Source organism: Heteronotia binoei, chromosome 8, assembly GCF_032191835.1.
Source record: "Heteronotia binoei isolate CCM8104 ecotype False Entrance Well chromosome 8, APGP_CSIRO_Hbin_v1, whole genome shotgun sequence".
NCBI classification, from domain to species: Eukaryota; Metazoa; Chordata; class Lepidosauria; order Squamata; family Gekkonidae; genus Heteronotia; species Heteronotia binoei.
Window position 1 is genome coordinate 51,617,553 of NC_083230.1, and position 26,310 is coordinate 51,643,862.

The window sequence follows — 26,310 nt, forward strand, 5'->3', positions numbered from 1 at the left end:
TCAGAATTATCAGGCTTCCACACCATGTTTGTGTAGTGCCAAATCATAGGTTAATATTACATCTAAATGATGCTACAGTCTCTGCATCAAGCCTCTCATCCACAGGAACAACCCACAGGCTGTGTACACACAGAGCCTATTTGCTGGTCTAATCATTGGCTCTTAATTTTTTAATTGCTGAAGTCTTCTAAAATTATTAAAGGCAGTTGTGGAGCAAACTGCAAAACTTCACTGGGAACATTACTTATTACAATAATTCTTCCTTCTTGATCTAACCCTATAAAGAATGTCAGCTGAAAGCCAATATAGTTAATGATTGGTTTTAGGAGATCTCCCACTGTCCTCCTGATTCTTCAGGCAATTATTCCAATTTGACATATTCTTTAATGTCATTGAAGCTTTATTCATTATGATAACAGACAAACCATAATCTGCTGTTGGTGAATGAAAATATACAATTTGTATAAGGTAGAAAATGTTTGAAAAAACTAAAAAAAAAAAAATCATCTCCCATAACAAAGAAATGGCTTTGAATTTTAATACTGTATAATTGCAAATCAAGCCATATTATTTGCTGCAGAAAATTTTCATTGGGAAAAGATTAGAGTAGAAAGCTCTGACTCTTTATGCTAACCAGATATTTTTGGAGAATATAGTGTCACTATTATGCCTCCGTCCATCCGTCCGTCCATCCATCCATCCATCCATCCATCCATCCATCCATTCATCCATCCATTCAATTTCTATCCCACCCTTCCTGCAAGTGGGCTCAGGGCAGGTTACAGAATTACTTATGATGTGATCATGAGTTAATCAGGAAAGTGAGGCTCCAGTGAGGTAACAGAAAGTCAGAGCTGGATATTTGCCTTAGGGAAGAAGAAAACGTGCACCAAGCAACCCTTTTGCAGTGACATGATGAACTGTGTTGTGGAATTAGTTCTCACAATCTGTTGTGAAAAGGCAGTGTTTTCAATCATAGCATTACAGGTTTAGCCAAAAGTCTGATTTTTCAGACTATAAATTGAGGTTTTTATCTTAATTTTTATTGGGTTTCTCAGTGAAAAATGGAAATAAACTCTTTTTTCTGTCTGTGAATATTAGTGATGCATAGAAGGTGTGGAACTGAAAATTAGATGTCAATTTGAAAGACAGAAAGGACATTACATGGCAAACTAGAAAGTCTAATTTTATGTATACAGTAAAATGCACATCCTTCAAAACCATTCTTTACTGCCTTCCCCCACCCCCAAAACGGGATATTTTATGCATTTAATTAAAATAAAATATATGTATCTGCATCTTTAAATAAATGAAAAATAATGTGCACTATTTATTTACTTCATTTGTACCCTGTCTTTCTCCCCAATGGTAAATCCAAGGTGCTTACATCATTTTCTTCTCCTCCATTTTGTCCTTTCAACAAGGATAGGCTGTGACTGGCCTAAGATCACCCAGCAAGCTTCCATGGCACAGTGGGTATTAGGACCTGAGTCTCCCAGATCCTAGTCTAATGTTCTAATGACTAAACAGCACTGCCTGTCATTAGGTTATGCAGTAATTTGAGAAATAGGGTCATCTTGGCTGTTAACAGGCGGCAGTTTGGGGTGGTTGGGAAGTGTTCTGAATTGGGCCGATCCCAAAAAAGCTGTCCTGAAGCTTCCACACGCTCCCTGGTGAGGTGGCCCCATCCAGTCTACAAGGCAATTTGGCGCGTTCAGATGGACTGCTCAGATGATTCAGATGGCCGGACTGCTCTTTTTCAAGCACTTGTGCGCTCATATGCTCAAGCAATTTAGTTAGGTTTTACCAAACCCGCCACCCCCTCAAAAAAACAAACAAACAAACCCAGCTTGGGATGGCTTGGTGGTTTCACACTGCCAAGGTGCCTCCTTTGTGCCCTTTCACTTCCAGATGCCGAGGAGGCGACTGGTGTGCGGCTCAAATATTTCCTACCACTTTAACAGTGGTAGCTTTTTTGAGCTGCTCTGAGGCTGCTTGAGGATGAGTATGGGATGAGTATGGGATGGGGACGGTGGCAGATGTTTGTGCGTGGAAGGATTTTTTGAGTCTATTTCAGAGGCATCTCTGAGTCAGCCCAAAGTGCCAGTCTGTAATCACCCCTTGTTTATCTGAAAGAAATGCAAAACAACATACACAAACTAAACTGGTGAAATTACCTGTTAACTGAAAATTACCTGTTGATGGGGCTGTGAGAACTATCAATTGTAGGGTAAATAAAATTCTTAGTACTTCCGTATGGATGATCACTTGTATGTATGTTATAACTGAATGGGAAAAGAAGATGCTTACACCATAGAAGGCTTTCCCTTGCCTTGGCTTCCAAACTGGAACACATTTTTTTGAACTTGTAACCATCCTGTTAACACCCTCAGTACACTATTTCCTTTACCTGCTTTATCCTGATGGTTTTGGAAAGATCACAGTCTTTTAGGATGTCTTCTGGAAGAAATGCCCGTGCTTCAAAGGGTTTATCTAAATTGATGTTTTTTCCTGCCTTGACACCAGAGAGTGTTTTGAGTTTTAAGAATGTAATTGCTATAATACTGTAATAATTCATTTAAAATTTGAGATATATAAGTGGGAACAGATTGTTCTAATACTATAATGACATATTGCTATAACAGTTCTATTAAAATTTGAAGCAGATAAGTGTTGATACATCATTATTGCACTATAACAATCTATTGACACTTAGCTGTTTTAAGTTTTAATAGAACCCATGCATGAACAGAAGTTAAAAGGGACTAGCAAGTCACCATGATGTCCAGTATGATTACACTTTTGAAAACCCATATGAAGTAATTGTGGAACTTTAATGGAAAGGAAAAGTCAGAAAAAGTACTCCAATGTGTAGAAGCTCTGTCATTGCTTTGTATGCCTTTATGTTCACAATGGTGATGAAAGCAAAACAGAGAATCTTCACGGAATGGAAGAAGCCAGAATTTACAAGAACAAAAACTGCAGCAAACTTAACTAGGCATTAGAGGTGTGCATTCAGATCTACTCAAGCCAAAAATCTACCTGAAAAATACCGGTGATGTATTTTTCAGGTAGATTTTGGTATCTTAAGTGTATCTGGGTTTTCCTGGAGAAATGGGGGAGGGGAACCCCTCCAAAAAATTCTGCATATATTTAGGAATTACTGGGCAGATCTGAAAACAACAGCTGGTGAGAGCCAGTTTGGTGTAGTGTTTAAGTGTGCAGACTCTTATCTGGGAGAATTGGGTTTGATTTCCCACTTCTTCACTTGCAGCTGCTGGAATGGCCTTGGGTCAGCCATAGCTCTTGCAGAGCTGTCCTTGAAAGGGCAGCTTTTGTGAGAACTCTCTCAGCCCCACCTACCTCACAGGTTGTGGGGGGGAAGGTAAAGGAGATTGTAAGCTGCTCTGAAACTCTGAGATTCCGAAAGAAGGGCGGTGGTATAAATCTAATATCTTCTACTATCTTCTGTTTGTTAGGCTATTTGCCAGGCTTCTACTGCAGTTCCTTTACAGTTTAAAGGATTGTAGAAGACAGCCCAAGGATCAGTTGTGTGCTGATGCAGAGCAGACTGTTCCATCTGTCTTGACTTGAAATACAGCCAATCCTGGCTGGACTAGCTTCTCCAGCAGTTCACTTTAAACCAGGCTGCAGAAGAAGCCAGCACCAGGCACTACTGTGCCAACAGAAACAGATTGCTCTCCACAGGCTGGGCTTTGCACTGGCTTCTCCTGCGGCCTGGTTTAAATCAGGCTGCAGGAGAAATGAACCCATCCACAATCTTCTGTGCCATGTGGAGCAATATACTCCATAGAGCACAGATCCTGGGGCTCACTTCTACAACCTGGTTTAAATCAGACTACAAAATAAGTGAGCCCAACCAGGATCTCCTGTGCTGTGTGGAGCACATTGCTCCTGGTGACACAACTACTCCTAGGGCTCACTGCTCCTGCAGCCTGGTTTAAACCAGGCTGCAGGAGAAGCTAGCCCAGTCAGGATTGGCTGTGCTCACAGGGAGCAGATTGTTGCTCTTTGGCTCAGCTGTGTGGACTGGCATTGGCAACTGGACTGGCATTTTTTAAACTAATATTTTTCTTGGGTCTATTGAACCTGAAAAAAAAAAATGAGATTTCTGGAAAATCTCAGATTTGAATACCATACTGGTATTGGGATCTGGGATTTTTTTTTTAAATCCTCAATTTTGGGGGTGGGGGTGGGGTCCTAATAGACCCAAAACAGATTTTTTTTAAAAAAAATTGCAAACCTCTACTAGGCATATATAGCAATCTTTACAAACTCCCAGCTCAGAGAATGAGTGTAACCAGATAAGTATCATTCATCAACTAGGACAAGGAAAATTGTGTGCATGAGATTTGCAGAGAAATTCAGAGGGAGATAAATTTAGAAGTATCCCTAATTTGATAGGGCACAGTCTGGGAACAGTTTCATAACTTATTGGCTGTTTCTTGGAGCCAAACCCCAGACAAATTTTCAGAGGTTTTGAATCTCAGGCTATTTTGTGTTCTGAAGGTACAATATTGCATGGATTGGGAGCACGAAGCTGTTTTCTTATTAGGCAATTGTGTTCAACTAAAATAGAATTCTTGGTGTAAAAAGGTTTATTAACAGAGTAATCCCAAGTAGATTTCTTCAGTTGGTTTTAGGATGGTAATATAAATGTTATTGTAAATGCCGGGTGTTAAGATGCTGGGTTTTTTTTTCCCAACCTGGCTGGTACTGGAATGTAAGGTACTAACATTTTGTGCCTTTACAAATGATGAGTTATACATAATTAAACTCTAACTGTGATACAGCATGTAGAGATTCCTTAAGATGTGATGTGGGAAGTTAAGTCTCTGCTAATTAAAATAATTTTAATATGTTTTGTTGCAACAGTAGCAGAAATTGTTTTTGTTTGTGCACTGTTGTTTAAAGAATAATACGAATGACTATGCATTTTCCTTTCTGGATTTTTAGAACCTAATAGCTCCCACAAGCATGTAAAAAGTACATTTTTGTTTTGTTTCTAGATCTATTAGCTGTGCCTAAACATCCCTATGCTGCTATGGAGAACTGGGGATTAAGTGTTTTTGTGGAGCAGAGAATACTTCTGGATCCCAGCATTTCTTCCATATCATACTTACTTGATGTCACAATGGTCATTGTACATGAGCTATGCCATCAGGTAGGAGTCAAAACCCTATTATTTGTCACCATATATCATTTTTTTTAAAAGCTAAGCATTTTCTGTGCTGATGGTCCCCCCCCCCCCCCCCGAGAGATATTCATACAAACTTATTTTAGAAAGTGTAAACCCTTGGTGATGGAGAGAAACACATAATTGAATGTTAATAAAGTTCCTAATGATAAACAGTTCCTCACTAAACTTCATTGAATTGTGTGCAATAAATATTTTAAAATGTCCTTTTTATATATATTTTAAGTATTGTGATGGTCTCTGGGAATGATTTATTATACCACTGTTAACAGTTTCAGGCTGAGTTTCATGTTCTTGTCAAAATTTGCATTTACTGAAATCAATTTGAGAGTCCCTTTTTTCTTGTACATGAAATTTGGAGCAGTTTTTTCCTCCTTTATTTTTCCTGCCACCGGTCTTTGGTTCATAAATGATGGATATCGTGTGTCTTTGAGTATTTAAAGTCTTAGGGCATTTTCGCACAGGGCTTACCCCGGAGCGACGTCCCTCTTCACCGCGTAGCATCTGCGCGGATTTCGCACCAACTGCTCCGCAGAACCCGGAAGAGCCGCAAAGTCCCGCGGCTTCTGCGTCGCAAATGTAAACTGGTTTTTGGCTGTTTACATTTGTGACACAAAAGCCACGGGACTTTGTGGCTCTTCCGGGTTCTGCGGAGCAGTTTGTGTGAAATCCGCGCAGACGCTGCGCGGTGAAGAGGGACGTCGCTCCGGGGTAAGCCCTGTGCAAAAACGCCCTTAAATATACTTGGAAACTTTGTAATAACCCCATGTTACAAATATTTCACATTCATTATTTTTCTCCCATCTTCATATTCTGATCTAAACATAATATAAACTTTTAGCAATACAAGCTAAACATAAATGTTGGAACCAGTATGCTATAGGAAGTAAAATCCTATTTTTCCTCATTGAAAACCAACAGCCTTCACCATAAAATCTATCAGGTTTTACTGTGTAATCTTCATGACACTTGGGTTGTGAGGTTTCAGTAGATCAGAGCTCTCCAGATATTTTTTGCCTACAACTCCATCAGCCCCAGCCATTGGCCATGCTGACTGGGGCTGATGTGAGTTGTGCAAAAAAATCTGGAGGACTACCATTGGTCACCACTTCAGTAGATCCTTTTAGTAAAACAGGAAATTTGTGACATTTTTTTTCCAAAATGGGAAATGGCTCACAAAGACAGTGAAGAATCTTTTGGCAATTTAAAGATTATCCGCTGTATTGTTACATATGGCTTTAAAGTGTGGTGACTCTTGCTTTTGGTATGGCAGAATAACTTGGCTGCCTTTCTGGAACTTAGTGTAAGAGGAGCTCTACAGTGGAGATGTTTATAGGTAAAATTGTAAATAATGGATGAGACAGATTTATGCCACAATCCTGTGCATGCTTACCTGATAGTAAGGCTCACTGGCTACAGTGAGGCTGATATCTGTGAAATTACGTACACAATTGTACAGTAGGACTGTGATCTTGTGCACTTTAGAAATAAAATCTGCTAATTAAAATTGGACTTATTTCTAAGTAAATGTGCATAAGATCCCACTGTTAAGCATATTCTTATTGTTCTTATCAAAATCAGGAGTGCTTTGTTTGTTTGATTAGTTTCCTTTGCAAGACAACTTTGTAGCAAAAAGTACTTAATTACAAGGGATCAAACTGCACATTATGTAAGATCCATGACTGAATCACCTAATGTTTTCTTTGACATTAAAGCACTGGTATTATTCCTTTTCTTCTCTTTATTTCCTCTGTATGTGAGTGTGTGTATATGTATATCTTTATTTAGAGCAGGGGTGACCAAACTTGCTTATCAAAAGAGCCACAGAATAAGCTTCAGATGTCCTGAGAGCCACAAGACATGAACATCAGATGTTTGAGGAGGGAGGGAGGGAGGGAGGAAGGAAGGAAGGAAGGAAGGAAGGAAGGAAGGAAGGAAGGAAGGAAGGAAGGAAGGAAGGAAAGAAAGAAAGAGTGGGAAGAAAGATAGATGAGAAGGAGGAATGCAACTTTAAATGTATTCTCCAAGCTGCCAGCTGGCTTGGCTTGGGAAGTGATTTAAAGAGAGAACTGCCTTTTCCAACTTGGCTAATGGGGCAGTGGGGGCTTCAAGAGCCACAAATATGTGTGAAAGAACCACATGTGGCTCCCAAGCCACAGTTTGGCCACTCCTGATTTAGAAAGGGTTATTAAAATATAGAATTTGCTGCAAGAGGATGTAATGATGAACACAGGAATAAAAAACTTTAAAAGAGGATTAGATAGATTCATGGAGGATAGGTCTGTCAGTGGCTACTAGCTATGGTGACTGAGGGGAACTTCCACATTCAGAGGCACTAATTTCTGAATCCCAGAGCCAGGAGGCAACCTCAGGGGAAGGCCTTGGCCTGTATGCTCTGTGTTTGACTAGCCAGAAGAACTGGTTGATTGCTGTGTGAGTCAGGATGCTGTAGTTGATGGATCATTGACCTGATTCAGCAGGGCTCTTATGAGAGAGAGAGAGAGAGAGAGAGAGAGAGAGAGAGAGAGAGAGAGAGAGAGAGAGAGAGAGAGAGAGAGAGAGAGAGAGAGAGAGACAGACTGCAATACTAATGTCTGGTTAATGTTTTCTTCTGCTGGTTCATCAGCATAAAAGCTGCTTCTACCACAGTTGATTGGAGCTGCACAGGACTACTTCTGTCAGTGGGGAAAGAAGGTGACATCCCATCATCCCTAAGCAGTTAGAGTTCTGACCCTTATCAAGTAGAAACATCCTTCTGCAGAACACCATATATTAATAGCAACATGTGAGCCCCATCTGCAGACAACTAAAGTCAGATTTTTCTGCAAACCTAGCAGGTCCCCCAAGTTTAAAGAAACATCTGACTTAAAAAACAACAACAACAACAGTAGAGGATTTAAATTCTTCTCAAAATTAAAAAAAACCCCATTTTCTGGGCCCAAGTGGAGGGTTTAAATTCTTCTAAAAAAATACATTTTCTGTTTCCAAGTTCAGAGAATACACCTACCTCTGGTAGCGTGACAGGCCAGGAGTCACGTTGGGCCCAGCATTGGCAGTGCAGCAGTCTGGGAGTTATGCTGGGCCTAATTGTGGAGGTACAGCAACCTGACAGCTGCACTGGGCTTGGTGGTGGAGCAGCAGCAGCTGGGGAGCTGTGCTGGGTGCAATGGTGGAGGCAGAGCAGGCTGGGAGCCAACCTGTGCCTAGCATTGGTGGCACAGCAGAGCAGGATTCTTGCTGGGCCTGGCAGCAATGAGGTAGCCCAACAGCCATGCTGGGCCCAATGACAGCAGAAGGGGATGCTGGACTCAGGAGCTACATCAGACTTGGCACTGGGGGGATATGAGATTCCCCCCCCCCTCCAGCTTGCAGTGGCAGATGATGCCTGGCAACTGCATTGGGCCTATCAGTGGTAGCAAAGATGCTGGAAGCCATGCTGGGCTTGGCTGTGGCAGAGAAGGATGCCAGCAGCCATACTGGGTCCAGCAGAAGTGGAAGAGAACACCAGGCTCAGGAGCCATGCCAGGATCCTCCCATGAGTCTCCCCACCTTCACTGAGCTGTAAGGGGAATCAGCAGTGATGGGGGAGGGACTCTCCTCTGTGAGTATTATGGGTTCTCACTTGTCGCAGTTGTTACCAGTTTGGTGTAGTGGTTAAGTGTGTGGACTCTTATCTGGGAGAACCAGGTTTGATTCATTCCCCATTCCTCCACTTGCACCTGCTGGAATGGCCTTGGGTTAGCCATAGCTCTGGCAGAGGTTGTCCTTGAAAGGGCAGCTGCTGTGAGAGCCCTCTCAGCTCCATCCACCTCACAGGGTGTCTGTTGTGGGGGGAGAAGATATAGGAGATTGCAAGCCGCTCTGAGTCTATGATTCAGAGAGAAGGGCGGGGTATAAATCTGCAATTCTTCTTCTTCTACTGGAAAGGCTTGATGTCTCCTCTTTAGATGGGGAAATTAGCAAGAGAGAGACTCAGTAGAGCAAATTAGGAGCTGAGATCTCCACCAATTATATGAAGGTCTGGTTTTCATAAAGGAAGACTCCAGATCAAATATATTTTAAAAATATTTACTAGAAAATTATATTTAAAAAGTACAATCACACACACAAGCAATAAAATACACACAATCAAGGCCTAAGAAGGATAGAGGTGATCAATAAGGAGTTGTAGGGTTTTGGTTGAAGTGGGTGATACTACCTGTCCTGTAGTGCAGACGTCCATGCAGCAAGGAAAATGGAGAGGAGAGCGTGCACGACTAGCATGACATGCCCAAAGACCCAATTACAGAGAGTAACAGGGGCACAAACTATATATGGCACCTTGCAGAATGAACACTGGAATGTGATTTTGATCCAGTTTATATAATGTTTTGAGGGGTGGAGACCCTCGTGTAACTATGGCATCCTTAGGCTTATGATGGGCTTATCCTGGACACATGAATGTATCACCAAGTTAAAACGATTGGTGTTGCTGACTCAGTACTGTTTGTCCAGACAGGTTATGATGGTTTAAGTTGGATGTAAATGGTTCAAACAATTTAGCAATGAAACCCTGAGGAAAGGTAAGCGCAGAAGACAAAGAACTTGTCCAAGTGTCAGAAAATACCATAGTAGTAAACAAAGAAGAGAGCTGTGACTTCTGGTTTTGAGTCATGGAGGATTGAGGTGCTTCTCAGTAGAGGAGTAGACCAGAGCCTCTGTTCTGGGCAGAGAAGGCGATCCTAACGCCTGCTGCCTTCTTCTCCCAGGCAGGGAGAAGCCCAAGACATGCATATTAAATTCTGAGGGGATTTACTTTGGCTGACGAGGAATTCCAGTGGGGTTCCTTTTTTGGCTTTGAAGGGTCCCTGGAGAAGGTTTGCATTCCAACATCTACAGAGGACTTCTGGGGTCATTAAATTGACTTAATTCACCAGGATTCAAAGCTTCTTTGGAACTGAATAACGTCTATTTTTGAAGATAATGGTGTTTAAAAGGATTGCAATTTTAGGACTTCCAGGATTGGAAAATGGCGAGCTGAGCTGCTTTCCTTAACGGGGTCAGGCCTGCACTTCTGTTCAGGGTAGTAAAAGGCAAACTAATGCCTTCTGCCTACTTTTCTCAGCTAGAGAATTGTCCAAGATATGCACAGATACTTTGAGGAGACTTACCTTGGCTGAAAGAGAGTCCCAGAGGGGGCTGCTTTGAGGGATCTCCGGAGAGAAGTTGCATATTCATCATCTACAGAAGTTTCCAGAGTCATTTATTTGACTTAAGCTCGACAGGATCCGAGTCTTCTTTTTACAACTTTAAACATCTAATCTACAAAAGACTGGTGTCGATTTGGATAAACTACAAAAAAAAAAAAGGTATTGATCGCTATCTTTTCACTCTGGGACTAACTATAGCTAAACAAAGCAAAATTAAAATGTGGGAGTTGGATATAATGGAAGCCTGAAAGGAGGAGAAGAAAAGGGGCTAAATTTGAACTTTGTAAATTTTAAGGACAGTGCTAAAAGGAGAAAGGAATTTATTGTTTTGTCTATCTGCGGTTGAGGAAGTAGCCCCATTGTCATAGATCTGCAGCACTCATAGTCAACACAGGAAGTACGTCAGACATTGCGAGATTTCTCTACCAGCGAAACATGACTTGGTGGCAGGAAAAGCAGGAAGTACCAGGGAAGAAGAAGGAAGTAAAAGTAGTAAACAGCCTACTCTAGGATTATAATATCAGAGAGAAATGTCAGTGACCATTGTTGGGAGGACAAAGTTTTAACATCGTTTTTAAAGTGACTGGGACATTAAAAATTGGTGGAGTTAATTGAGTTGGTAATTTTAAAATAAGGACTATTGGACAGTGGTGAAGAAGATCTGAATTGGATAAAGGCAAAAGAAGGAAAAATTTTTAAAGTGAAAGAAAAGTTGCATCCGCCATTTTGGGGAAAATAAAAAATTTAAACATTAATATTTGAGCTTGTTAGGCCCAGAGGATGACAAAATTGGGTTCATTGGAAAGGGCAAGCTTCACTCTATTAAACCTGATGGTCCAAATTTAATTTGGTGAGATAAAAATTTTCGATCTTTTTTTACATGTCAGACCCGAAGCAAATTCGTACTAGGTCTGCTTCAATGGAGAAAATGCAAGCCCAACTAGATGCAATGGAAGCCAGGATAATGAAGGGGGTGAAAGAAATGATTACTGTCGCTAAAAAAGAAATAAGAAAGGATATTGAGTGCTCAAAAAAAGAATTAAAAAAAGAGATAGAGAATCTCAGAAATGCGACTGTAGTAATAACAAAAAAAGTACAGGAGGTGGTAGAGAGTGAAAACACATGATTCCACCTTATTAAAATTACAAGAAAAGGTGATAATACATGACTGTAAGTTGATGGAGACACAGATTCATCTGAGAGGTGTACCAGAAGATAAAGAATCTGACTTGAAAGAATACATAATAAAAATAATTGCAGAATTTTTGGAGGGAGATCCTGAAGTGAATAGAAATATGTATGATTATATGTATAGGGTGAATTCACTCTATGCAAAAAAGAACAATCTGCCAAGAGATGTGGTCATAAGATTTATGACAAAAGAAATGGTGCGAAAAATCATGAACAAAAATTTTGAAAAGACATTGATAGTGGAAGGTAGTAGGATAAGAATTATGAAAGAGTTGCCAAGACAAGTGTTAACTGACAGGAATGCATATAAAAAACTGACAGAAAAATTATGTGACAATGGAATGAGATATAGATGGATAATACCAGAAGGTTTGAGCTTTGAACTTAAAGGGAAAAGGGTTACAATTATAAACACATAGGAATGGCGTAGATTTTATGGAGAAAATAAAGAATTTGCACCATGATGGATTACAAATTAATATCTTGGAATGTAAACGGACTAAATTCACCACAAAAAAGGGCAACATTTCTTTGGATAAAAAAACAAAATTGTAATATAGTTTGTTTACAAGAAGTGCATATTAGACAAAAGGACTATAATTTTTTATGGAATAAGCAATTGGGACTAGAATTTTATACATTGGCTGAACAGAAGAAGAAAGGAGTAATTTTTAATTTGTATCATGTAATCTCTGATTAACGTCTGGGCCTCACATATAGAGTTTTGGGTTTTCTTGGTCATAGTTTAGCAATTTTCTGTGATTAGATATTTTCTGTTTTAAATTATATGTAATTGCAACTTCTGGGCATAGCCTTTTAAGTGGGGATTCGCAACTCTTTTTGGGGCCCCTGGATCATATATCCTCCAGCATTCAATTTGCAGCTGTTTATTATGAGCTCCTGAACAAATTGCAACTCCCAAAGAAAAAGGAGGGAGAAACTATTAATGGCAGGAGGCAGGGAATGCAGAGTAAAAGGACCACTTAGATGAACCCTTGCAGCTCTCACACTGCTGCCCCGGTCTTTGCAGTCAAAGAAAAAAACTCTTTCCCCGAGACTCTAGGAAATATAAATCTAATAAACTATATCTAATAATTATAAGTGCTGAATTTTTACTGAATCGTAATATACTACAATAGTCTTTCCACACAATATGCCATACATCAATTAATAGCTTATAAAGTACCAAATTAAAACAGGTCCAAGTTCCAACAGTAAGAATAATAGCCCAATGGATTGCCTGTCCTGTTTATTCTGCTCCGGATAGAATCCTTTTTCCAGGGTCTATTTTGCTGTACTTTTGTCCATTCACAATAGTCACATTAGCCAGATGGAATTAGAGGCTATGGCAATCCACAGAATAAAATTATGTGAGATTACTGTTGACTTCTAGGTGAATATAATAAATTGAAAATTCCGTGTTTTAAGAGATACTGAGTCACACAGGAACAACAGCGTACAGTTGAGCACCACATGTATCAACAGGAGTGAATGGACAAAAGTACAGCGAAATATACCTGGACAAAGGATTTGATCAGAAGTGGAGTAAACAGGACTGGCAGTCTGTTGGGCTATCATTATTCCTGTTGGAACCTGGACCTGTGTTTGAATTTGGTATAAGTTATCTATTGATATATGGAGTATTGTGTGGAAAGTCTATAGAATATGTATTGTGATTGATGGTGAAAATGTTTTTGTGTGATTTTGCATAAGTTTTGTAAGTGTTGTATATTAAAATTTTCAGTAAAATTCAACACTTACAATTATTAGATATAGTTTATTAGATTTATAATATACAACATGGGGAGAGAATTTTTCCCCCTTAGTTGTGCTTCAGTTTCCTCTATGGTCCCATTTAGCTCTGCAGTCATTGCAGTAGCAGCAGCTGCTGCAAAGTGGGTTGCTGCCAAACACACTGCTGTGGCCGAAGAATGATGCTGCCAAAGAATGCCACCACTGTGCATTCCCAGTTAAGCTGCCACCTTCGGGTCTCCAGTGATCTTCGCTGCAAATACCTTCTGTGAAAGCTGGAGCCAACTGTGAGTGGACCTGGCAGCAGTGCTGGCTAAATAGAGGAGGGGTGGACCTGAGTGTAGACTCCACTCTCTCGGTCCTCCTGGAGGGCCCATTCCCCCCAGCCAGGCCCAGTACCTGATTGGTAGGTTGGGGCTGCTGCCAGAGCCAGCATACCAGGCTCCTTGCTCAACCTTGGAGCTGAGGGAAGGAAGGAGAATCAGTCCTATTTGGCTTACTTCGTGACCCACAGCCACAAATATGGCCCCATGTATGTTCGGGCTCATCACTTTCTGTGATTAAATACATTATGTTTAAAATTATGTTAACCCCATTTCGTACAGACATACTCAAAAATCTGTGTTCAACTGTGTTTGCTTCTACTCAAGTGGACACAATATAACAGCCATTTTCCATTTCATTAGTAAGTTACAGGTTCTTTTTTATTAGTTGTGGATTTTAAGCTACCTTCCAATTCTGGCTGATCAAGGATTCTGTGACAATCTGATGCTTTCATATGCCTGCTGTAGTACAACTTGATTTAATTAAAACACCGTCTTACCAATTTCATACCTGTCATTTGCTGGGATCAAGATGTCTGAGAGCCCCCCCCCCAACCTCCTGCTGGGTTTTGCTATAGATGGTAGGGGGAAAAACACTCTAGTTCTCTTATAGCCCTTCACTCAGATTCATGTTTTTCAAGGCTAAAAGTAAATACTATGACCAGTTAAACTGACTTCCTGACATAGAACACAAAACTGTGCCTAGTAATTTCTGCTTCAAACATATACCTTCCAGCAAGTGCGGGTGCATATCTTGAGAGCCACATTGGATGGAAAATGGAAAAAACCGAATCTTTCCCCATCCATTCTTAGGTTAATTATTTTAGTAGCTAGTGACTTTCCTTTTAAAGATAATGTATGTCTCATGTCTTGTGTGAAGTTTTTTACCCTCTAGTTTCCATCTATTCAATGTATCTTTTTTATGGTAGCTTCTAGTTAGCTACAAATCTTTTAACATATAAGTAGTTAAATATTAATTTCTCAATGTATTGAAATGAATTTTTCTTCTACTTCTGAATGTGTTTAATTCCTTCTCTAATGTGTGCATGGCTTAAGGACATAAATATGCCTCTGCTTCATTGTATTTGATGGCTTTTGCATAGTGTTCATATTGACTTAGGCTTTAAGTGAAATTGCAGTAAGTTTATTTGGCTACTGTAGGCTGTGATTTAGACTGTATTTAATTTAAGAAATCTTAGTTAATTAAGTAATCGATCAGTTCATTGATCCAATATGCAGACATTTGTATATAAACAGAAGAATAGTTATGAAATCTGTCCCTGTTTTTCAATTATGTATCCATGAGTCACAGCAGATACCATATCAGAGGAGGCATTTCCTCCTGTGTATCAGAGAAGAAGAAATGTCTGTTCTAGGGTGCCACCTGTCATGCATGAATTCCATTGATTTGTAAATAAATTTCCATTAGTTAATTAGTTTTCAAGAAATTAATAATTTGTACTTTAAAAAAAATCTATTGCCTACCAAAATAAGGCCACTTTTTAAATTGTAGTAAAAGAGTAAGAGTCCAGTAGCACCGTAAAGACTTACACAATTTGTGGTAGGTTATAAACTTTCATGAGTCACTGCTCACTTCTTTAGATATAGCACGGCTAGCTATCAGGGCTGGATCTAGGGGGGAGCAGAGGGGGCGCTTGATCCGGGTGTTGCTGGAGGGGGGCCGCAGATTGGGTACGGAGTCCATTCTATTCTGTGCGCTTATAAGATAGAATGGGCCCATACAGAGGCATCAGTTTTTAATTTTGCCCCCTCTCAAAAAAACATGTAGATCTGGTCCTGCTACCCATCTTAATCTACCTTTTAAATTCATCAGACATAGTAAATAATAGTAAATCATAAACAAAAATCAGACATAAGCAATTATAAATACTTCCCACTTTTCTGGACTAACGCCTTGAAAAATGTCATAACAGCATCATTGTTCGGCATCCTATGCATTTATTTGCTGTTATCATACTCTGTGGGTCTTATGGTATATAGGGTGGTGATAGTTGTGGTGATGGTAGGGATAGAAGTGGGAGATAAACTGAATTTATTAAAATATGAAACATATAAGACTGCAATTCTGTGCCCCGCTAGCTTGATTTAACCTTCTGCCACTTCAGTGGATCTAAACATGTACACAAGTGTGAATTGTGTAGATAAAAATATGCAGCTCTTAAAGGTAAATGGCTCTTAAAACTCTTAAAGGTAAATTTTATTTCATAACCTCAAAGAAGGAAAATACAAGGAAAACAAATTTTTGAAAGGATGTTCATAACACTGAAGAGTAGAATGTGATCTGAGTGAAATCATTTGATGTTGAGGTACGTATTTGATTATACGGATCTGACATTGTTTCAATTTGATTTGTCAGTTCCTTATATATGATTTGTGTTTGCCTGTGAAATAAAACATTTTTGTACTATAAAAAAATTGTCTTTAAATTAAAATAATCTAAGCCTTTTATTAAAATGAACTAAAATATATAGGCATTCACCAACATCTGTGGCAATCAAGCTGTTGGAAAGTGTGCCTCTTTCCATATGTATCCTGAAGAGCTTTATGCTTGGCCAACCAATATCTGCTGGCTGTCCCTGGACCAAAAGATGTCTGCTTAGCCTCAATCAGGGCCAGGGCATTTTCTGCCCTGGCCCCAGGATGGTGGAACACACTTCCACTTGAGATCAGGGCCCAGCTGGACATTCTACCATTCTGCAGGGCCTGTAAAACGGAGCTGTTCCACCAGGCCTTTGGGTGAGGCGGCAGGCATCTAATCAAGTTGGCTTCCTTTGCTGAACTTTCCCACTTCTAAGTAGCCCAGATTGAGAAGATCAGGGCCGGCACATGGGAATAGGCCAACTAGGCAGCTGTCTGGGGTGCCAGAGGCCTAGGGGTGCCAAGAGGTACCCCCTCTCCCGCCACGTCCAGCGCCACTAAATTCCTGACCTTGTGGAGGCTTCAAAGCCTCCGGAAGGTTGGGAAGAAAATGGGTGCACTCAGAGCTTGCTCCTGGCCTCCCCACCTCGCCAAAACTCCCTGCCCACAACCTCACTGCTGCCACACCCCCCAGCATCAACAAAGTCAGGGGAGGTGGTATGGCAGCGAATGCCTGCTGTCTCCCCACCCTTGCTGAGGCTTTTGCAAGCCTTGTGAGGTGAGGGGGGGGGGGTTCCTAGCCCTCTCTCACTTTAAAGCGGGAGCGAGTCAAGAATGGGGGGGGGGGCGCACAAGCTGTGCACGCACGAAAAAAAGTAAAAAGAAAGAAAAAGTGGCCGGGGGGCAGCTTTCGGCCTCGGGTGCTGGAAAGGCCAGCGCCAGGCCTGGAGAAGATCTCTTATGGCCCAGCTGCTGTAGCTTCTGAAACTGCCACAGTTCAGTCAATGGCTGCCTGTTTTTGAATTTATACTGTTTTCACCATTTAAATCTACTGAACTATTGTATACTGTTTGTTGTGATCCACCCTGAGCCTGCTTGTGCGGAGTGCAGAATAAAAACTGAAACAAACAAATAGGCAGTCTGCAGTTAATTGGTAGAATTTGGTACAGTGTGTTATAAATGCAAAATCTGGATCTTTAAAGATAGGATTATACAATTTATTAGAGAAGGGGTCAATTAAGGCCTGCTGATAAAACAGTTCAGGAACTGTACTTTTATGTTGATTTTCAAGATGCCATTGGAAATCTATTTTATAAAGGTTTTAAGGGCAACTCTAAAATTGTCCTTGTTCTTATCTGCTTTATAAAAATCTGTTTTTTAAAAGGTAAAGGTAGTTCCCTACACAAGCACCAGTCGTTTCCGACTCTGGGGTGATGTCACGTCACAACGTTTTCACAGCAGACTTCTTACAGGGTGGTTTGCCATTGCCTTCTCCAGTCATCTTCATTTCCCCCCCCCCCCAGCAAGTTCGGTACTCATTTTACCGACCTCGGAAGGATGGAAGGCTGAGTCAACCTTGAGCCAGCTACCCGAACCCAGCTTCCACCGGGATCGAACTCAGGTTGTGAGCAGAGAGCTTCGACAGTAGTACTGCAGCTTTACCATTCTTCACCACAGGGCTTTTTAATTGCATCTAATTAAAGCCAGTGTTAAGGATAAAGCACTAATATGGCCATCAGGCAGCTTTATTTATTTAAAATGTTTAAACTGCCTTTCCGGCAAACTGGATCCCCAGCAGCTTTAAAACATAACAATTAAAACATAACAATTAAAAACAATTAAAACAAAACAGGGTGGAAGAGGGACAATAACAGGTACTGACAAACCAGAAAAATCTTCACCCACTGGCAGATGACTGGGGAGGAATTTCCATAATTTTGGTGGCATGATGGCATTATGCTACCAAAAGGTCCAGGCATGTGTAAGCAGCCAGTTCCTGTGGCCAGTTCCAGCAAGGCACCAGTGGCACATCGGGAGGCTGCTGGAAGGAGGCACAACCAGGGAAGGCACAGAGCCAGGGGACTCCAGGAGGAGCATCCCCCTGGCTAGGGGCTGACTCAAACATGCACATGAGAGAGCTGCCTCCCCAACAGTGCTGGCCTGCAGCAGGCCCCTGAAGGGTGCTGGGCCATGCTGCTGAGGGGGGAGGAGGGCATGGAGGCTGAGGTGGGGTGAAGAGGAGGCAATTCCGCATCCCTGGGTGTCTGGTGCCCTCGACAATAACCTAATTTGCCTAGCAGGCGGCCCGGACCTGGGTGCAAATGTGTGTAAATGTGTGAGCCCTCAGCTGAGACACCACCAAGTAAACCCACCACCTGATACCAAGTAAACCCCACCATCCGATTCACAAACACCAAAGCCCCCAGGAGAGAGAAACCCAGAAGTAACAGAAACTAGCCACACTGGAATCAAAGCAAAGGCCTGGCTGGGCATGACACATGTATCCAACAAACACACCACAGACGGACCAGAAAGTTTATTGACAAAAGGAGGATGGATGTTGAAATCCAGTTCCTCTTCAGAACTCAACATGAGCTAAAAATGCAGGTCATGTGGCCCACATAGAACTAAGAACAAAGCAATCCTCTTCCCTTCCCTTTCTTGCCTAGCAAAGTTGAATCTGATCAGCTTCCATGTGACATGAATTGCAAATTCACAGATACGATATTGATCCTCTCCTATTCACTGCAGATTCCCAGCAAAGGAACATGAGACTGTGCCTTATATAGTTTTCAGATCCCTTTGAGCTGAATAGGAGGTTTCTGATTGGCAGCCAGCATTGCCTGTCAAACCCCAATTGGTGTTTCCAAGACTGGAGAGAATTCCACCCCCACTGTTGCCTGGGAGTTTGCTGGCATCAACACCAGGTTTTCCAGGAGATGTTTCCATTTCCTGGACCCACCCCCAAAGTTTGGAGAATGTCTGTGGAGTGCATGCTTCACCAAACATTGCTTCTGTATCTTGGAGTTAGCCAAATTTGGCATGGATTTTGCTTTGTGAACTGCCAATCCCTACATGCAATTACATTCTTTTCGATGTCACAACAAAACACTATCCAGTAATTACCAGCCTTTGTGCTGGCATATTGTTATAAAAATGTGTCATGTTGGGTTTTCTGAATAACCAAAAGTTTCTAGCCTGTTTTGTTTCAGAGTTATAAATCAGAAGCCTAATAATAATAATAATAATAACTTTTATTTCTATCCCGCCCTCCCCGCCTAGGCGGCTCAGGGCGGCTAACAACAATTTACACGTTAACATAAATAATAAAACTTTAAATTTAACAATTAAAATTAAACATATAAAAACCAGTCAGTTAAGTTAAAATACATAATTTACATTACACTATATATATATATAAATATATCTGGCAGTAATAAAACTATTATAGCGCTGGTTCTGCCAGTTTAGACAATCTTATATGAGTGTTCTTATATTTAATAGATGGCGGTTCTTTGTATCATGCAACTCAGCAGTCAGTGTCACCATAGGCTTGTCTAAAAAGGGCGGTCTTGCAGGCCCTGTGGAATTGGTCGAGGTTCCGCAGGGCCCGCACTTCCTCCGGAAGCTGGTTCAACAGTGCAGGTGCCGCAGCTGAAAAGGCCCGTACTCTGGTGTTTTGGAGTTTGACCTCTCTCGGCCCAGGGATAGTCATTTTGTTTTTACCCACTGACCTCCTTTCAAAGATGCAGGCCAGAGCCTTAAAAAAAATATTGAAAGCTGAGAGTTCAAGGAACCTATTAAGCAGATTGCTAGCATGTTGTAACATCATAACAATATGTCAGTCTTCAAAAATCCTTATGGGAGGGGGGGAATAACTACCACTGGGAACTGGGGCAGGGGAAATGGTATCAAGATGGGCAAGAGGATCAATGGCACCTGGACCTCCCCATCCATATAGGTGCCACTCAGTGTTCCCTCTAAGCTGAGTTGGTGTGAGCTAGCTCAGAGATTTTTAGCCTCCAGCTCACACATATTTGTCTTAGCTCAGTAAAAGTAGCCCCCAGAGCACAATAATTTATGCAGTAGCACACAACTTTAATACAAAGTAGATTTATTGCTCACAAGACTGCAGCTTAGAGGGAACATTGGTGCCACTGTACTTTTGCTGTAATCTTTCCCAATCAAAGAAAAGCAGGTTTGGGAAATATAGTGGTAAAGGGTGGAGGAATCTGGGAGGTGCATGGAAGCAACATAATGCTGTGGGAAAGCAGGGGCGGGTGGGCAATGGACAAATTAACCAGAACACTAAGAGACTATGATTTAGAGATATTCAAAAGGGAGTGGAGAAAATTTAAAGGATATATGGAGAAAACTTGGAAAGTAAAGAAATATTGGACATTTTTTTAGTTGTAAGAATATATATACGGAACTTTGAGCAATCAGAAGTGCCTTTAGTATGGATTTGAACTTATAACCTCGGGGAAGTCAACATTGGAGGGAGGGGGGATGGAAATGTCATATGGGTTAATGTGAAAAAAAAGAAAAAATTAAGAAATAGATAAGCTTTGTAACCATATGCTACCAATAAATTGTTTAAAACTAAAAAAAAAGATAAAAGAACCTATCCTGCAATTAACAGAGAGAAAATTTTAATAACATAGAAAATCACATAGAAATAATTTAAATAATCACATAGTCATACCTGTTAATTGACTGTTTGCATTCCTAGAAACATGCATAGATGTGCCATTGTCCTGATGACTCAAACATTCTTGTAATACCTGCAAGTTGGATAGGACTGACTATGAAGTTAAGAAGAGTCAGAAACCATACTGGAAATTTAAGAATTATACTTTGCAATCGTAAACAGTATTAGATTCTTCTAAACCCCACTGGCTTCAGTGGACCTAAGCAGGGTATAACTCTGGTTAGGTTTGTGCTGATAGTTCTTTGTTCTGCTTGCAGAGACCAAAACTTTTATTGGCAAGCATAGTTTAGTGTATCTTTCCTATTAGGAATCCCTGGGCTGAAGAAGGCCAAATTAAAGACCACTAGAGAGAGGGCCTTCTCGATTGCAGCCCCCTACTGGTGGAATCAACTACCAGAGAAAGTGAGGGCCTTGTGGGACCACGCCCAGTTCCGCAAGGCCTGTAAGATTACTCTCTTCCAGTTGGCTTTCAACTGACGCTGAGCCTTGTATTGTAGGGAAATTGCAGAAATACTGTTGCCATTGAAATTATATAACATCAAAGAGACTAGCACCAAATTATTCTGACTGTTTTAATTATTGAATGTGTAATTTTATATTGTGTATGGATTTTAATTGTTTGTTGTGGTTTTATACTGCGAGCCGCCCTGAGCTTGCTTCAGCGGGGAGGGCGGGATATAAATAGAATCAAATAAATAAATAAATAAAAATTCTTTTCTGTAATGTAACAAGATTTAAGGGTATCCCTTGTTAAGCTACAGATTCACTTTAAAAAACTTTCTGGTTCCTCTGATTTCTTTGATAGGTATTTAACTGTAACAAGTTGTGGCCTGTAATAGAAATTTCACAGAGGTTGTCTAGTGTATCTAGTAGATAACCATTTGCCCTGAAAGCTAAAACCTGCAGGTGATGACAGAGGAACACTTTATCAGCATATTAACTAAAGAGTAACTAAATAGGATATCAAAGGCCAAAACAAATGTGATGCTGGGAGATCTGTAAAAACTGAATAAGGGAGTTTGTTCATCTCTCTGGCATGGGAAGTGGGGCTTCATTCTGTGGACTGTTCACTGATCAAAGCTGAACTCCCTGTGTTATTCTGGGGAGGATTTCTGGAAATCCATGCTGCACTTTGAGATCAACTCAAGGGCATCTTCCTGCTTAGACTCCTTGACTAGGGCAGCCATTAGAAAAGTTAGCAGAATACATTTTGTTCATAATTTGCCTAATTTAAGAGCTAAACAGAAATGCTCAGAAAGTAAAACAATATAATGTTTATCTCATGTTTGAATGCTCAAAATATAAAAGAGTTCAAAATTCTGTAGCACTTGTCATGGATTTCATCTAGCTGAAAAATATATATATATATATATATATATATATATATATGGGTTGCCATTCTGCAGTGGGCGGCAGGGAATCCTCTGGTTTGGAGCTTCTCCCCCCAGTTGAGGGATGGCCACTGGGGACCCAATTTTACCCTATGGAAACCAGTCCCCATAGGGTATAATAGAGAATTATTCCATGGATAACTGGGGTTCCTGGGGAAGCTGGGTTTTTTTTTTTGAGACAGAGACACCAAATCTTCAGCATAGTTGCTTATGCCTCTCCTCACCCCCCCCCCAAAGTTTCAAAAAGAATGGACCAGGGAGTCCAATTGTATGAGCCTAAAAGGGAGGTGCCACCATCCTCCATTATTTCCAATGAAGGGAAGGAATTTAAAAGGAGCGTAGTCCCATTAAATGCAATGTCAGTTTACTCAGAACTCACTTTGGTGTTCAATTGTGCTTCTTTTCTCCCCTCTCCCAGAGCCTTCCTCCCATCTCCCAGAATCTCCTGATACGTATCCCGACCTTGCTACAGTGATCCATGCAATGGTCATGTCTAGACTTGGTTATTGTAACACACTCTACATGGGGCTTCCCTTGAACTTGACCCAGAAACTGCAGCTGGTGCAGAACGCGGTGGCACGTGTACTGATGGTGATACCTGTGCAGGCTGACATCCAGCTGATGCTCTGTCAGCTACACTGGCTGCCTGTAGTGTACCGGATACAGTTCAAAATTCTAATGTTAACTTTTAAAACCCTTTGTGGCCACGGACCTGCATATCTCAGGGACTGTCTCTTCCCATATGTGCCCCGCAGAGCACTACCCTCAAGTGATCAACATCTTCTGGTTATTTCTGGCCTGAAGGACATCCAACTGGCCTCAACTAGTGTCAGGGCTTTTTCAACTCTGGCCCCACCCTGGCAGAACAGCATCTGAGATTAGGGCCCTGCAGGATTTATTGCAATTCTGCTGGAGCTGTTCTGCCAGGCTTTGGGTTGAGGTGTCCAAATTTTCCATCTTGGCCTCCCCTGCCGTCAGCTCAACCTAGTGAGCTCAGCATCCCATGACTCTACTGTGTGTCTTATTTCAGCGGAAGTGTGCATTACCTTAGTGATAATTGTATTTTGGTTTTAATATGAATTTTGATTTTTAATTTGTCTGAATTTTAAACCCAGTAGGCCACCCTGAGCCTGCTTCACGGGGAGGGTGGGGTATAAACTACATAAAATAAATAGAACTCTCATTCTTGTGGGTCTATGTGGTTATAAATAAATTATGATGAAACTTTAGTCATCACCACCATGCTGTTTTTTAGTCCTGTGAGTTTTAAAAGACAGGAAAAGGAGCCTTTTTACCATCCAGTACTAATAACAACTCAAGGCATCAGTTTCGACTGGCAAAACCTCATGCAGGAATGTATGAATATTCTTCCATCAACATTTACTGCTTTTTTACTTATGTCTGATGAAGGAAGCTTTGACTCTTAAAAGCTCATACCCTGAAAATCTTGTTGGTCTCTAAGAAGCTACTGGACTTCAGTCTAACTGTTTTCCCTTACGAATTGCTGGGAAGATAAGTTGACAGATCTCTTAATGTTAGTAAGATAAGATTGGCCTGTGTCATCTCTAATCTGTGCAGTGATTCTGGAATCGGTATTTGTAGAAGTTTGTTTAACTTCATTTTAAAAATAGAATGTGAATAAATGGCACTTTATAAACATTTAACAGAACTTCTCTTTTAGTGGTTCGGTGACCTTGTGACTCCAGTGTGGTGGGAAGACGTGTGGCTGAAAGAAGGCTTTGCTCACTATTTTGAATTTGTTGGAACTGATTATCTTTATCCTGGCTGGAATATGGTAAGCATATTTTTTTTTAAAAAAATTGTATTTTCCCCGAGCTGATCATGTATCAAAATAAACTGAACTGAACTGAATTTGTTTGCCTCTTAAACTGCTGGATTAGTGGGAGAGATGCTGCCAGTAGAACAGACCATACTGGATGGACAAATAGTTGAAAATAGCAAATGATGTATGCAAGTGTTCAATAAAGCAAAGTCAGTTGGTGTGAAATCATTTGACAGTGTTCCAAAAGTGCAGTCTGCCATTTTCTGAAAAAGAAATAAGATCATATCTGTCATAAACTAAAGCTAAAGTTAGTAGTATCTCCTGATTTGTGATCATTTCAGATATGAATGGTAGTGTGATAGAACAACATACTTTTTTGAAAATTCTGTTTCTCCCCAAAAATCCACTCTGTAGGATTCTTGAATTATTACTACATTGCATTTAAGTTGCAACACTGATAGAAATAATTCAAAATATTCATTTTAAAAATTATAGAAACTATACTTTGTAGCTTGGGAAATGTATTTTATGATACCTTTAAGTACAGGAATCAGCTGTTTTTGAGGTAATTTTTTTGTTAAAGGTTACTTTCTTGCATTTTCACACAGTTATATTTTTATTAAACAATTGTACTATGAAAAAAATAACTCTCTGATCTAAGCTGACACCTGCCTGACATGTGATCCAAGCTGACATCTTCCTGATTCACCTAAGCAAACCATTGTAATAAAAGTTATTATTTAAAGGGATTTTTTAATTACACATTTTGAATTACAATGAAGCCTTTCTAATTATAAATGCAATGGAATCTGGCAGCTCTTGATGATTTTAGCATAGTGAAATGTCATAGATTACATTGGCCATAATCTGACTTTTATCTTTCCTGTACCAGTCATTTGTTCTGCCCATAATCATTTTAACAAAAACAGCATAATTTTGTCTTAGAAGATATCTTGAAAAGAGGGCATATTTCAGAATTGCTATTAAATGAATTTAACATTCATTTCTATGTAAATGAAATTCGCAGTATCTTGAATCATAATAGTCCAAAACAGAAGAAGGATGAATTTCAAATGACTTGAATGAGGTGTTTTAATGAAATTGCATACATACTGTGTATATACATTAAATATGTGCAGTTAAAATATGCAAAAGCCAAACTTCTGTGGCTGGCAAATGTTTTTAAAAAGACTGAACAAAATAGTAACCAATATAAAATTAATTGCTTAAATGATAACAGGTTCAAAACCCTATAATATTAAGTGGTTCAGCATTCTACAAGAGTTCTACTACGTATAATGGAAATTCATGTCCTGGCATCAGTACTGGCCATGGCTACATTTTGATTTGCATAGGATATTTCTGAATATTTGTACAGTGTTTGATCATTTTCATGTTAACATCATGTGTGTACATGCTGCATGCCATCAGTTAATGACCTCTGAAATATCCTATTGTTAACAGCCTCACTCAGGTCTTGCAAACTGAGGCCTGGGGTTTCCTCGATTTAGTCAATCAATCTCATGTTGGGTCCTTGTCTTTTCCTCTTACCTTCAATGTCTTGTATCATTGTTGTCTTTTCCAATGACTCTTATCTTAGCAGGAATTAGGGTCATTGTGGGAAAAAAAGAGCTCTAGAAAGAGGGAGGCAAGGCATGTTTAGAAGGCACAAACAGGTATAAGAAGAGGCCAGCATGGTTAACAAACAAAGTAATGGAAGCTGTAAAAGGTAAGAAGGACTCCTTTAAGCGGTGGAAAACCAGTCCAAGTGAGATTAATAAAAGGGAACACAGGCAGTGGCAAATCAAATGCAAGACTGTGATCAGGCAGGCAAAAAGGGACTATGAGGAGCATATTGCAAAAAACATAAAGACCAACAATAAAAATTTCTTCAAATATATTAGAAGTAGGAAACCAGCCAGGGAAGCAGTGGGGCCCTTGGATGACCATGGGGTAAAAGGATTACTGAAGGAGGATGGGGAAATGGCTGAGAAGCTGAATGCATTTTTTGCCTCCGTCTTCACCGTGGAAGATGAGAAGTGTTTGCCCGCCCCAGAACCACTAATATTGGAAGGGGTGTTGAAAGACCTGAGTCAGATTGAGGTGACAAAAGAGGAGGTCCTACAACTGATAGACAAATTAAAAACTAATAAGTCACCGGGTCCGGACGGCATACATCCGAGAGTTCTGAAAGAACTCAAAGTTGAACTTGTGGATCTTCTAACAAAAATCTGTAATCTTTCATTGAAATCTGCCTCTGTTCCTGAGGACTGGAAGGTAGCAAATGTCACCCCCATCTTTAAAAAGGGTTCCAGAGGAGATCCAGGAAATTACAGGCCAGTCAGTCTGACTTCAATACCAGGAAAGTTGGTA

At 40.5% G+C, this 26,310-nt stretch overlaps 1 protein-coding gene across 3 annotated transcripts in view; it reads left to right on the top strand.

Moving 5' to 3' along the window:
* The window catches only part of TRHDE (thyrotropin releasing hormone degrading enzyme), a 450,694-nt gene that overhangs the window by 208,366 nt on the left and 216,018 nt on the right, over nucleotides 1-26,310 (top strand). For all 3 annotated transcript variants that reach the window (XM_060245085.1, XM_060245086.1, XM_060245084.1), the window contains exons 4-5: nucleotides 5,031-5,185; nucleotides 23,836-23,949. In XM_060245085.1, the coding sequence (XP_060101068.1) occupies nucleotides 5,031-5,185; nucleotides 23,836-23,949 (269 nt within the window). The remainder of the gene's footprint in view (nucleotides 1-5,030; nucleotides 5,186-23,835; nucleotides 23,950-26,310) is intronic.